The sequence below is a fragment of the Microtus ochrogaster genome, chromosome 1 (assembly GCF_000317375.1).
Source record: "Microtus ochrogaster isolate Prairie Vole_2 chromosome 1, MicOch1.0, whole genome shotgun sequence".
Classification (NCBI taxonomy): Eukaryota; Metazoa; Chordata; class Mammalia; order Rodentia; family Cricetidae; genus Microtus; species Microtus ochrogaster.
Genome location: NC_022009.1, coordinates 122,981,020 through 122,993,052, shown reverse-complemented (window position 1 = coordinate 122,993,052; position 12,033 = coordinate 122,981,020). Strand labels below are relative to the sequence as shown.

The 12,033-nt window shown below is 46.0% G+C and overlaps 1 protein-coding gene across 2 annotated transcripts; it reads left to right on the top strand.

The window, feature by feature from the left end:
- Positions 1 to 1,933: 1,933 nt before the first annotated feature.
- Npy2r (neuropeptide Y receptor Y2) lies at positions 1,934 to 11,479 on the top strand. Of its 2 annotated transcripts, none has more exons than XM_005344145.3 (2): positions 1,934 to 2,474; positions 8,390 to 11,479. In XM_005344145.3, the coding sequence occupies exons 1-2, from the start codon at positions 2,312 to 2,314 to the stop codon at positions 9,580 to 9,582; spliced, it is 1,356 nt and encodes a 451-aa protein (XP_005344202.2). In that variant the 5' UTR covers positions 1,934 to 2,311; the 3' UTR covers positions 9,583 to 11,479. The 2 variants fall into 2 exon arrangements, with proteins under 2 accessions (XP_005344202.2, XP_013203776.1); XM_013348322.2 differs by lacking the exon at positions 1,934 to 2,474 and adding an exon at positions 2,979 to 3,127.
- Positions 11,480 to 12,033: the final 554 nt, after the last annotated feature.

The window sequence follows — 12,033 nt, the reverse complement described above, 5'->3', positions numbered from 1 at the left end:
GTGTGTGTGTGTGTGTGTTGACTTCAGATGACAATGTGTAGGAGAAAGACAGGTTCTGTCCTTCCATATGAGGGTCCTAGGGATCTAAGTCTGTCAGGCTTGGTGACATGCTTGGTGACATGCTTGGTGACATCCTTGGTGACATGCTTGGTGACATGCTTGGTGACATGCTTGGTGACATGCTTGGTGACATCCTTGGTGACATGCTTGGTGACATGCTTGGAGACACTTGCTTAACTCTTTGAGACATGTCAGTGGTCTAAGATTTTTAAGAATATGAATTTTGTTTCTTTTAAAAAGTGAGCTCTGACCCTGTTGAATGTAGATTTTTTCAGGGCAGCTCATTGGAACCTCTGCCTTCAACTCTTGTGGGTGCTTTGTGCTTCTTGGGATGTGTGAGTTCTTACCCTTGTCTGATTACTCCCCAGCCCTAATCCATGAACGCACAGATGCATTTGGGTCTAGGTATGTAGGCATTTGGGTTTCTCATCTCCTTGTGGAATTACCCAAGAACAAAACTAATGGACAAAACAAAAGAGAAATTAGATCTGCTAATCTTGTCCTGCTTCCATCTGGCCTAATGGCTAGTTTACCACTCCACAGGTGTGGGGTATTTACTCAGGATGGTTCTTCGTTCCTGTAGTCCATAACACACATGCCTTTCAGGCCTTTACTTAGAGCCTGAGTGTGCAATGTCACGAGCTGGCACAACTATGTTGATAATGTGTTGCTCTGTGAAGTGACTTTCCCATCATGGGTCAGCTTCTCATCCATTTCTATATTTTATAGAAAGATGTGAGTCATGGAGTTGTTATCAGTGGAGTTGCTGATCAGCGTGTGTACAACCTTATGAATCTTTTAAGATATCCACACATGAGCTCAATGTTCATATACAGACTTGCTTCAAACCCCCCGAAAGCCAATGATGTGAGTGAGGAGAATGCTTGGTGTAACCGCGGCCAGAGAAGCGGGTTAAAAACAATTACCTGCAGCAATGCTGCTCGTCAGCTTCCTTGGGTAGTTGCTTCTATGGATATTGTCTAAACCTCTGTTGCTCTTCAAAAGTTTAACTTGTTAGACTCACAAAGTTCTTTCTTCACCTTCCCAATATTCTTTTAAAAGCTTGGACAGCTGGCCTTGATGGTGCCACGCGCAATCCAGCTCCTTAGGAGGCTAAACAGGTTCAAGGTTGTGAAACTTAGCAAGACACTGTTCTCAAACCAAACAAACAAACAAACAAACAAACAAACAGAAAACAACCAAGAAAGTGTGAAGCTGTTGTTCAGCAGCAGAACACTCATGCAGCATTTGTGAAGCACCAGGTTCAGACACAAAATCTGTTCAATTAAAACCTAGGTGTGAGCAGGAAGTGTTTTCCTACACCAAAAAAAAAAAAATTGTCTTTAAGCAGAGCTTGTAAATATCATGCCCACTTTCAGACCCTCTTACTTTTGTGTACTGGTAATTGACAAGCCCCAAGAACAGTGTCCTATCTATAGCTTCTCTATCGTGATGTCACGTGAACTGGACTGATTTCAGATTAATTACATGTCTTATGAGTGAAGTAGGATTAGGGTGTGTGACTTTCAGGGGTCAAAAACCCATTCCACATGAAAGGAGTAATTGATACGTGGAAGAGTATTTATTACCTTTTACAAATAGCTAAGTAAAGCTTTTTATTTTTAGAGAAACCAAACCATCTTTTTGCCTGGTGAAGAGAAATCCCGAGAACTAGTACGACCATCCTCATTTTAGAAATTAAATAATAATAATAATAATAATAATAATAATAATAATAATGCGCTGAGGTGACTGGTGCAAGGCTGGGAACGGGGTCTTGAGGCAATCCTGGCTTCCAGTGCATGCGCCACATTAAGGCTCTACTGCCCCCTTTAAAATTGATGAAGAATAGAGACCTGCAGCAAGCCTCAGGAAGGAAGGACAGCCTTTGAATGAAGAGTTTTGCGGGGTGAAGTTGAAGCAACCCCTTCCTAGCCCTCCCAGCATTGGTGACTGGAAGTCCAGTATGTCATATTTTACTCCTACGCTGGAGTTTGGGCAGGCTCCAGATCAGAGGAACCTTCCCGGGGACTCGCACTCCGCGCTCCTGGTGAAAGATCCAAGGGCGAAGAATTTTGAAATCAACTAACTGGACAAAGAAAGACTGTTTTATTGAAGACCCTCTGCCCTCCTCTGCTTCTCTTCTGAGAGACAGCTTTCGCGGCCGACCTCGGAGACAGAATCCGCACGATTCCATCAACACCTGTTAAGGGCTTGCTGCTCCGGGGCCACTAGGCTCTGGACTTGGTTTATGGTCCCGCGACCCCCATTTACCGCAGCTCCTGCACCCGCTCTGGCAGAGCGTGCTGGCTGTTTGCCCTTAGGATTCAGCTCCTGCAAGGGATCGGCTCTCCGCTTTCCCTCCTACACCGCGAAACTCAGCAGCCCAGAGTTGGATTTCCCGGGGTGTGGAGGTAAGTGCGGAGCGTCTCTCCAGATTGACTCCCGCTAGCTTATTTGTCTGTCCCTTGTTGTTCAGGAGCGGGGACCGCAGCTCCCTCCTCGCAGCGGGGGCTCCCTTCTGCCGCTGACTTTCCCCTGCAGATTTGATGAACTCCTAAGTGGAGTGAGGGTAGCTGCGGCTGGGAGTGGTGGCCACGTGCGATGGGGAGCTGTGCTGCCTAGGGTAGGGTGCAGATGCGCGCGCGTTACCGGGGGTGGCGGACCTTCTCCCCGCGTCCCTGGCCACGGGAACTTAACCGGCTCACTCCGCCCTGCAAGGCCATCTCTCCGCTACCCCGGTACCTGTGTCCTTTCCTTTCAGGGCAGGGTTCGCCTCCACCTCCATCTCCGACCCTCCTCTCTTCCCGCCCCCTTCTACCCGGGATCTGCACCTCGCAGTGCTGGGGTCCCAGATTGAGTGGACACAGAGGTCCAGGGATAAGCCCGGCAGCTACAGCATTGTAGTGGCTCACTCAGCCGGCCGCTCCCGTTCCTGCTTGCCTGCTCACGCTGTCCCACACAGAACGGGACCTGCTTTGGGAGCCTCCCAGGGCCATCAACCGGTTGGCTGCACACTACTGGCTTCCTCCTTCCTCAGCTCAGCTGAACCGCAAGGGCCGGCGCAGTAAGTTCAATCTCCAGTTCTTCTGAGATCGCGAAGGGGTCCTGTCCAGGGAACGGGGCACAGTGCTTCTAAGAAGAGCCTCTCAGCCCTCTCCGACTTTAGGCGGAACACGGATGCTAGAGGGGTTAGGACCACTCTTGCTTTCTTCTTTTGCTAGACTTTTTCTTTTATACTGAAGGTTCTTGAATGTTCCTTGATCAAACACTACGGTCTGAGTCAGTAAGATAGGATTCTGCTGCTTCTTTAAAAAACAAAACTCAAGGACCTTCTAAAGAGCAAGGTCATGTTGGGTTTTCCAAACCTGTTCAAAAGGAGACATTTAATTAGGCTTCCATTCATTTCTATTGGATGGGATCAGCCATTAGGAGAAACCTATGGTGGTGTGGCAGGGGGTGACACGAACATTTGAATACCTTTCTTAGTCGGGACCAGTCCTTACGATGTCAGGGGTGAGCAGGAGACCGCCCTGCTGTCATAGAAAGGAGGAGCAGACACAGGAAAGAGAAGCCTTCAGACGTTCATACGATGCGTCAGCCCGTGCATGTAGCCTGGTTGAAGCCCATCTCCCCTCACAGAAGGGCTAGCAGGTGTGTAGCATAGTGTTTGGGGTTCTTCCTCCGGAAAACATCCCTGGAAGAGGTGCTTGATAGGATGCCAAGCTTTGCGCACCTGGAGTGATTCTGTTGCAGAAATAACTTGCAAACCCACGGATTTCAACACATAGTCAAAGCATGAGTAGTTAGTTCTCCGATTCATTAAAGCACCTTGAGCCTCAGAAGAAGAAAAAAAAATCATTTCCTCTTCTAAGGAATTGGCTTAGGGTGCACCTGCTCAAGAAGACAGCACTATTCATAGTTTAGCTAGTCTTGAATAACCTGAATGCTTCATTTTGCCTTATTTCAAGGAAAGGCTCTTCCGCTGTCTGCTTCTAGCTGGAGGCAGGAGCATCGCACATGGCCTTATCCTCGTGTGTTCTTTTCTCTTCTACTTTTCCAGAATGATAGATCCTGTGTTCAGGTAGCACTCCTCCAAGCCCAAGGCGAGTACTGTGCCTTAGCACAGCTCGTAGTGTCCACATGCTAATAGCTTGCCGATCGATAGCCATTCCTACAGAGGAGCTATAAATAAAGGGACTTCGGAGTGAGGAAAATAGGGCTGAAAAGAAGGAAAGAGCCAATAAATCCAGTACGCTCCTCTTGCCGGTGCCTTTAACCTGGTGTTTACACTCAGTCCCACCTGTACGAGCCTCAAACTGCAAGTCTCGGAGTACTGCTCACCTCCTGTTGATATGTGGGGTCTGGGTCTCTGCCCTCTACAGAGTCAGGCTCTTAGTCCGAGGGAAATGGTACAGTCTATCAAACAAGCCATGGTTTCAATGCCGTATTTCCAGAATTAATAGTGGGTCTGCTATCCTTGGAATGTTCTGTTTGCAATGTATGTTGACCTAGGTAGAAAGCACCAGCATAGCAAACACAAGTACACAGAAAACTTCCAGTAACATAGGAGTGGGATGTGTGTGTGAGTGAGTGAGTGTGGTGTGTGTGTGTGTGTGTGTGTGTGTGTGTGTATAGTAGTAGTAGTAGTAGGGGAAGAGAGAAATAGATATAAGCACTTGGGAAAAGTTGCTAAGTGGATTATACTGACAGGCCATTTAAAAGGTTGTAATCAAGAACTGAATTAAGGGGGTCTTAGGCCAGACTTCTTACAGAAGCAAGTGCCTGATTAAGAACAAGAAACCACATGAGGCTTCTGTGACCCAGGATAAATCCTGTGTGCCATTATGTTCAGTAAAGAACAGGACTGAAACTGTATTTTGTATTAAGCAGGTGGTACTAGTTATTAGTAAAATTGTATTCTTGTTTATATTTCTATTGGTTTTGTCAATTACTGAGTGTCTTTAATGTACTAGGTGGTGCAATTCAAGATTAAACAATAGATCATGAAGTTTCAGATTTTGTCTTCAAAGACATTGCTGTCCTAGGTTGGACCAACTGTAGCAGTCACAGTGTGGCCTGTGTTGTGGGCAGGAGAATGAGCCTTTTGGCTAACCAGGTTCACCACAGGGAAGGCAGAGAGGCATGGGAAAGCCCGGGGTGTTCTAGATTTCGTAGCCATTCAGTGTGAGAGAGCAGCAGATGTCTGTTGGGATGTCCAGAGAGCTCAGGGCAGTGCAGTGTCTCTGTAATGACACCGTCCAGCCTTGAATGTCATACTAAGGAGCTGAGTCTTGTTTTAATGGGAGAACCAATTAAAGCATGCTTTGAGCTGATCATGAAACAAACAAAGAAAAAAAATCCATCCAGGGATGTAAAAGAGAAGAATCTGCAGAGATTTGGTTATGTAAGTGTTGGGAGATGAACACTGAAAGTCTGGGGATTGCAAAAACAGTGCCTTCTACTGCCTTAAACCGAAGGGACATAGAGAAGAGGCAATGTGAGCAAGACCCAAGAAACAGGCCCCCACAGGAAACAGTCTCATTGGGTCTACACTGTGGAAAACAGGGCCATAGAAGAGCTGCTGAGGTGCTACCCAGAACGCAGAGGGAGGAAGGAGCAAGGGTCGGTGTCTTCCTTCCTCCTGCTTTTTATTCATGCAGTTTTCTTTTTAAAACTACTTATGTGTGCATATGACAGATATGTTTAGGGTATGTGTATATGATGAGTGTAAGGTATGTATTATGTGTGTGTATGTTTCTGTGTATATGTATGTTTGTATGTATAAGTGTGCATGAGTGCAGGTGTGGTATGTGTAGGGTATGTACATGTGTGTAGGGTGTGTGTGGATGATGTGTATGTATGTATGTATGTGTGTGTGTGTGTGTGTGTGTGTGTGTGTGTGTGTGCATAGGTGAAGGTCCTCACTTTCCACCTTGACTCTTTTTGAGACAGGGTCTCTTGTTCACAACTACACCCACCAGGATTCCTGCCCCACAAGCTTCTGGGAATTCTCCTGTCTCCATCTCCCATCTTGCAAAAGAGCTGGCATTATAGATGTGCACTAAGCAGCCAGCTCTAATGGGCTCTCTTCATAGCTCCACACTTGCGTGGCAAGCTCTTGATTCACTGAGCCATCTCTGCTCATGTCTCCTGCTTTAATTACTCGTGAGTTCCTGCCACTGATTCAACCCAGCCAGAATCCTGATAACTTGTGGTTCAGTCTTACAGAATGAGACAGAGGCAGAGAAGATGGGAAGAGGAAGTGGAAACACACAGGGCCAGCAAACACTGTTTGTGAGCTCAGTAAACAGGATTCATCTACCAATGGTAGGAGATTATGTTGTTAAGATTAATAAAAAAAAATCAGTAAAAGGTCTTCGGAGTTAATAGCGGAGGCCTTTTGTGATTGTGTGTATATTCCAAAGTATTAACACTGAGGTATTGAATCTGAGTGTTTTTATACACTTAACAATGAATTTATAGTAAAACCAGATGTGTTATTTTAAGCAATCTAGTAGAAGTATTACCCTCTGTCTTAACACCCAGCAAGATTCTCCATCAGGATATGGGTTTGCAAGGGCATGTCCCAGTAAATGTCAGAATCAGCATGGTGAATTGGGCATGATTTTACCTGTTAAGTTCATGAATCAATGAATGAAAGCAGCCAGAAAAATAGAAGGAAAATTAGAAATAAGATGCATGGCTATAAGGATAATTACAGTTAGAAACTGGACCAAACTAAACTGGTGTGGTAGACATGGTGATGGCGGATGTGTGGGAGAGAGAGGTAGAGACCAGATGGGGGCGTCTTTAAAGCATGACAGGGGTCCCAAGGAGACAAGGAAACCTGGAATTCTTATCTCAGTTTTAACCCTGAAGTTATTGAGTATTAATGTATTGAGTGCAGGGGAATTGGGGTGTAGGGTAGGAGGGAAAGAAAGGTGCCCCAAACTTCTCTACGTAGGAGTGTCAGGGGTCAGACTTGGGTGATTTTTGATGCAGTACTTTTGGAGGATGCTGCTCTACGCTGTGTGGGGCGTTTTTTCAGACCCTGAGACCAAACAACAGATCTGCACAGAGTTCCATTTTAAACACCAGGTGGCCCAGAAAAAAAAAAAAAAAACAAAACCAAACACACTGTGTTTGGTTCCCACACTGGGGAGGGGGAAGAATTCGGACCTGCAGGTCTCCTTGGTCAGAAAGACGAGCCCAGTTGGCGAATTCCAGGCCAGTAAGAAGTCCTTTCTCAAAAAAACATGGATGGCACCAGAGAAACGATACCTGGATGAATTCTTACCCAAGGGGCAGAGACGAAGAGCATTTACAAGTATCTTCACTTTCCTCCATCCCCACACACATAGAGGGGCCGGAACATATGCACAGGTGAAGGAAAAGGTGGCTATGTAGCTATGTAGGGGTCCACTCGTTTCACCTCATTTTATTTTCCCAAAGTTCAGGCATTCAGCACAGGGAAATCTTTTGTCCCTTTTCTATCCCGTGTACTGGTGTATACTTGTCAGTTTGTCGACTTCATAGCAATTGTAAAATTGATAAATTTTATTGCATCCATTTTGCACGAAAATGGAATCTGTTTGCTTTTGCTCCTTGTGGAATTGGTTCCCTCCTATAGAAAAATCCGTTCTTACCATGACCGTAGTTATTTAAGACCTAATTCCACCAACCCATGGTTGTGAACAGACTCATGTAGAGGGCTTTATCGAACTGTTCCATGGTCTGCAGTGTTAGGGTCAGACCACAGTTTTCTTTTTTCTTTTTTTTTTCCTTTTTATTTTTTATTATTTTTGTTGAAAAAATTTCTGCCTCCTCCCCGCCTCCCATTTCCCTCCCCCTCTCTCCACTCTTCTCCCCCTCCCCCCACTCCATTTCCCCTCCCTCTGGAGTCTGAAGAGCAGTCCGGATTCCCTGCCCTGTGGGAAGTCCAAGGTCCTCCCCCCTCCATCCAGGTCCAGGAAGGTGAGCATCCAAACAGGCTAGGCTCCCACAAAGCCAGTTCATGCAGTAGGATCGGAACCTAGCGCCATTGTCCTTGGTTTCTCATCAGCCCTCATTGTCCTCCATGTTCAGAGAGTCTGGTTTTATCCCATGCTTATTCAGTCCCAGTCCAGCTGGCCTTGGTGAGCTCCCAATAGATCAGCTCCACTGTCATAGTGGGTGGGTGCACCCCTCGCGGTCCTGACTTCCTTGCTCATGTTCTCCCTCCTTCTGCTCCTCATTTGGACCTTGGGAGCACAGTTTTCTAGAGGAGCTCAGCCTCTAGGGTGGCTGTCTGTTTCACTCGTGGTTTCCTACGTTGTTTTTATTGTAGATTCTTGTGTTATTGGGAGGCCAAGAGAGACGGAAGTGGTGCTGAAGATGGGCCCCGTAGGTGCAGAGGCCGAGGAGAACCAGACAGTAGAAGCAAAGGTGGAGTCCTATGGGCCAGGGCACACCACTCCTAGAGGTGAGCTGCCCCCTGATCCCGAGCCGGAGCTCATAGACAGCACCAAGCTGGTTGAGGTACAGGTGGTCCTCATTTTGGCCTATTGCTCCATCATCTTGCTGGGCGTAATTGGCAACTCCCTGGTCATCCACGTAGTGATCAAGTTCAAGACGATGCGCACGGTGACCAACTTTTTCATCGCCAATCTGGCTGTGGCAGATCTTTTGGTGAATACCCTTTGCCTGCCGTTCACTCTGACCTATACCCTGATGGGAGAGTGGAAAATGGGTGCAGTTCTCTGCCACTTGGTGCCCTACGCTCAGGGTCTGGCTGTGCAAGTGTCCACGATAACTCTGACAGTCATTGCCCTCGACCGCCACCGCTGCATTGTGTACCATCTGGAGAGCAAGATCTCCAAGCGAATCAGCTTCCTGATTATTGGTCTGGCCTGGGGCATCAGCGCCCTGCTGGCGAGTCCCCTGGCCATCTTCCGGGAGTACTCACTAATTGAGATCATTCCCGACTTTGAGATTGTGGCTTGTACTGAGAAGTGGCCCGGGGAGGAGAAGAGCGTCTACGGCACGGTCTACAGTCTTTCCACCTTACTGATCCTGTACGTTCTGCCTCTGGGCATCATATCTTTCTCCTACGCCCGTATCTGGAGTAAGCTGAAGAACCATGTCAGCCCGGGAGCTGCAAGCGACCATTACCACCAGCGAAGGCACAAAACAACCAAAATGCTGGTGTGTGTGGTTGTGGTGTTTGCCGTCAGCTGGCTGCCGCTCCACGCCTTCCAACTTGCCGTGGACATCGACAGCCACGTCCTGGACCTGAAGGAGTACAAACTCATCTTCACGGTGTTCCACATTATCGCCATGTGCTCCACCTTCGCCAACCCTCTTCTCTACGGCTGGATGAACAGCAACTACAGAAAGGCGTTCCTCTCTGCCTTCCGGTGTGAGCAGAGGCTGGACGCCATCCACTCGGAGGTGTCTATGACCTTCAAGGCTAAAAAGAACCTGCAAGTCAAAAAGAACAATGGCCCCACTGACTCTTTTTCGGAGGCTACCAATGTCTAAGGAGACAGGCACGGAAGCGCATGGAAGCATTGTGACCAGAGCTGCGGATCCGGTTGCGGGAAGGTTTTCTGACCAGTGCATGCCAACCTCCCATAATACTGACTAAAAAGCGTGGGCAGTCTCGTTCCTGGAAACCTGGCAGGCAGAGCTGAGGTGAAATGGCTTGATGACCCCTGCTTAGGTGGTAGGGGTGGAATGGTGAGGAAAAGGAAAAAACTTTCGGCTGTTTTTGCGGAGTCAAGGAAACCTAAACAAGGACGTGGTGCCAGTCTGGCTGAAAAGAGGAGGTAGGTGTTAATCCCAAGAGCACAGGAGGATCTGCGCTGGGGATGCTGCAGACTGCGCTGCTCCCTCATCACTTGGTGAAAAGCTGCTGAAGAAACTCAGATTTCCGTGGGGAGCCATAGGCTCTCTGCTAAGGTGTTTCTGTTTTATTGTCCTTCCAAAGATGAAACCCAAATGAGAACTGGTATAGGCGAACAAGGCTCGTAACTACGGGGAAGACTTCAAGGTAACTTCCAGCGAATGAGCAAATTTGCTATGTGATTAATATTTTGGCAACGATGGGGAAATCCTTATATACTCAGAGAGCAATTAGCTATGATTAAAATCAAATGTACAAGTGTTGAAAGATTTTTTTTTAATTCAGGATCAAAATCTGAAGTTATTAGATTTAAAAGAAATGTAAACCATTGTTTGATCTCTTGTTTTGAGCATCCCCTGCTTTATGTAGCTACTGTTCAGATAGCAGGCCTGCAACCCAGTCCTTTTGCTCATTGCCGGTTGCTAAGTCCTTTGGACCTGCACAACTCCTGTTTACCGTTCCCGAAGGGGAGCAAAGGTTTCACTAAAAATAAAATCCGACTGGGAAATGATTTGGAAACAATTTGAGTTTAGTTGTAAGCAATTCCTCTCCCCACACACATAGCTCTAATATTTTTACAGACACTCCCGAATTATGTTCTTTGGAGTGCAACCTCAACAGACCTGTCTATGCTAAGTAAATACAATTTCATTAAAATGGACCCATTTGGTAAGAAATCTCAAAAAACTGAGTTCCTTCCACTTTGCAAATGTTTGGCTTTCAACAAATTTTCACATAAGTTTTCTATTTTCAAAATGAATGTATTTTGGGGTAACATAAATATGTATACAAAATTAAAGCATATCTATGAACAGTGAAACATTAGGAATGTTCATTTAATGCTTTTATAAATTTAGCTTTTATTTCAGTAGTACCCAACCAAATATGATTAAGAATCTATTTTGTTCACATAGAAATCAGAAAATGAGATGTTAACTAGCTGCACTTCTCTGGATGCTGGTTTCAATGTAGGTGTATTTTTGTAAATATGACAGCATTCGTGAGAATATTCCTCACATTTTAGGAATATTCAACATAGTCTTTTACTTAGTTATGATATAAATGTTATGTATAGATTTAAAATTCAGACTATGGCTGTTATCAAATTCCTTTCAGGGTAGAAACAAAAGCTTGGTTTGGAAATGAACTGTACTTGTGGAGTACTGAAAAGGGCGAAAGAAAAGGAAAAGTATCTGTGAGGCAGACGGAGAAGTCAATGACACGCACTGCCTTCTGAAGTGTCATGTAACTCTAAAACGGGGTTTGTCTGCTGAACTCTGCCCTGTCCTCTGCAGACAAGCTTTACCTAATTCTTGCAGAAATACAATGTGAAAATGTTATTGTGGAGTTTCTATGCCCCTGGCAGAATTTGTACCCTGCATTAACCCTGTGTTCCTTTGACTCCTATTGTGACAGTAAACTGCTGGAATCCACCTGATGATTCAACTGACATATTTATGATTGAGTTCATATGTTAAAATCTTTTAAAAAGTATCTTTTATGTAGTGACTTTAATGTTAAAATAAAAAGAATTCGGGAAATTGTGTAGACTTTCTATGTAGCTCTTCTACTTTTTGGCTGAAATCAAGTCCCTGGCTAACCTGTGAGCACACTGTGAATGAGTGTCCTGTGAGTGAGTGTCCTGTGAGTGAGTGTCCTGTGAATGTCCTGTGAGTGTCCTGTGAGTGAGCCCCTGCAAGAGTGTCTGTGAGTGCTGCCCAATGAGATTGTTTCACTTTGCATTTTCAGGCCAGATCTTTCCCTTGAACCTCAAGCCTCCCTTCCCATTGGCTAATGAAAGGAGCTTTCATTGGTCCTATCAACAGACACCCAGTCAGTGCATCCCAAAGAGAACCTTCCAGGTAAGTGCAAGCATCCAGATCCCACGACTAGCTTGCCACCAATCTACTGAACACCTCTTCCCAAGACCTCACTCTTCAGAGTCAGCCCCAACATTCCTCTAGTCTAGCTCCGTGCTGTCAATTCCTGCATTTACTATGACTCCTGCCTCTTCACCTTCTCAGTTCTCATTGTCCCTGCCGTAACTGTTTTCAAGACCTGCATCATGTCTTACTTTATCCCTTATC

Excerpts from the sequence above, each read along its gene's own strand:
- Npy2r (XM_005344145.3), top strand. The coding sequence starts at position 2,312 with ATGGTCCCGCGACCCCCATTTACCGCAGCTCCTGCACCCGCTCTGGCA. Across the intron at positions 2,475-8,389 it reads GGATTTCCCGGGGTGTGGAG|ATTCTTGTGTTATTGGGAGG; the intron begins GTAAGTGCGGAG and ends TTTTTATTGTAG.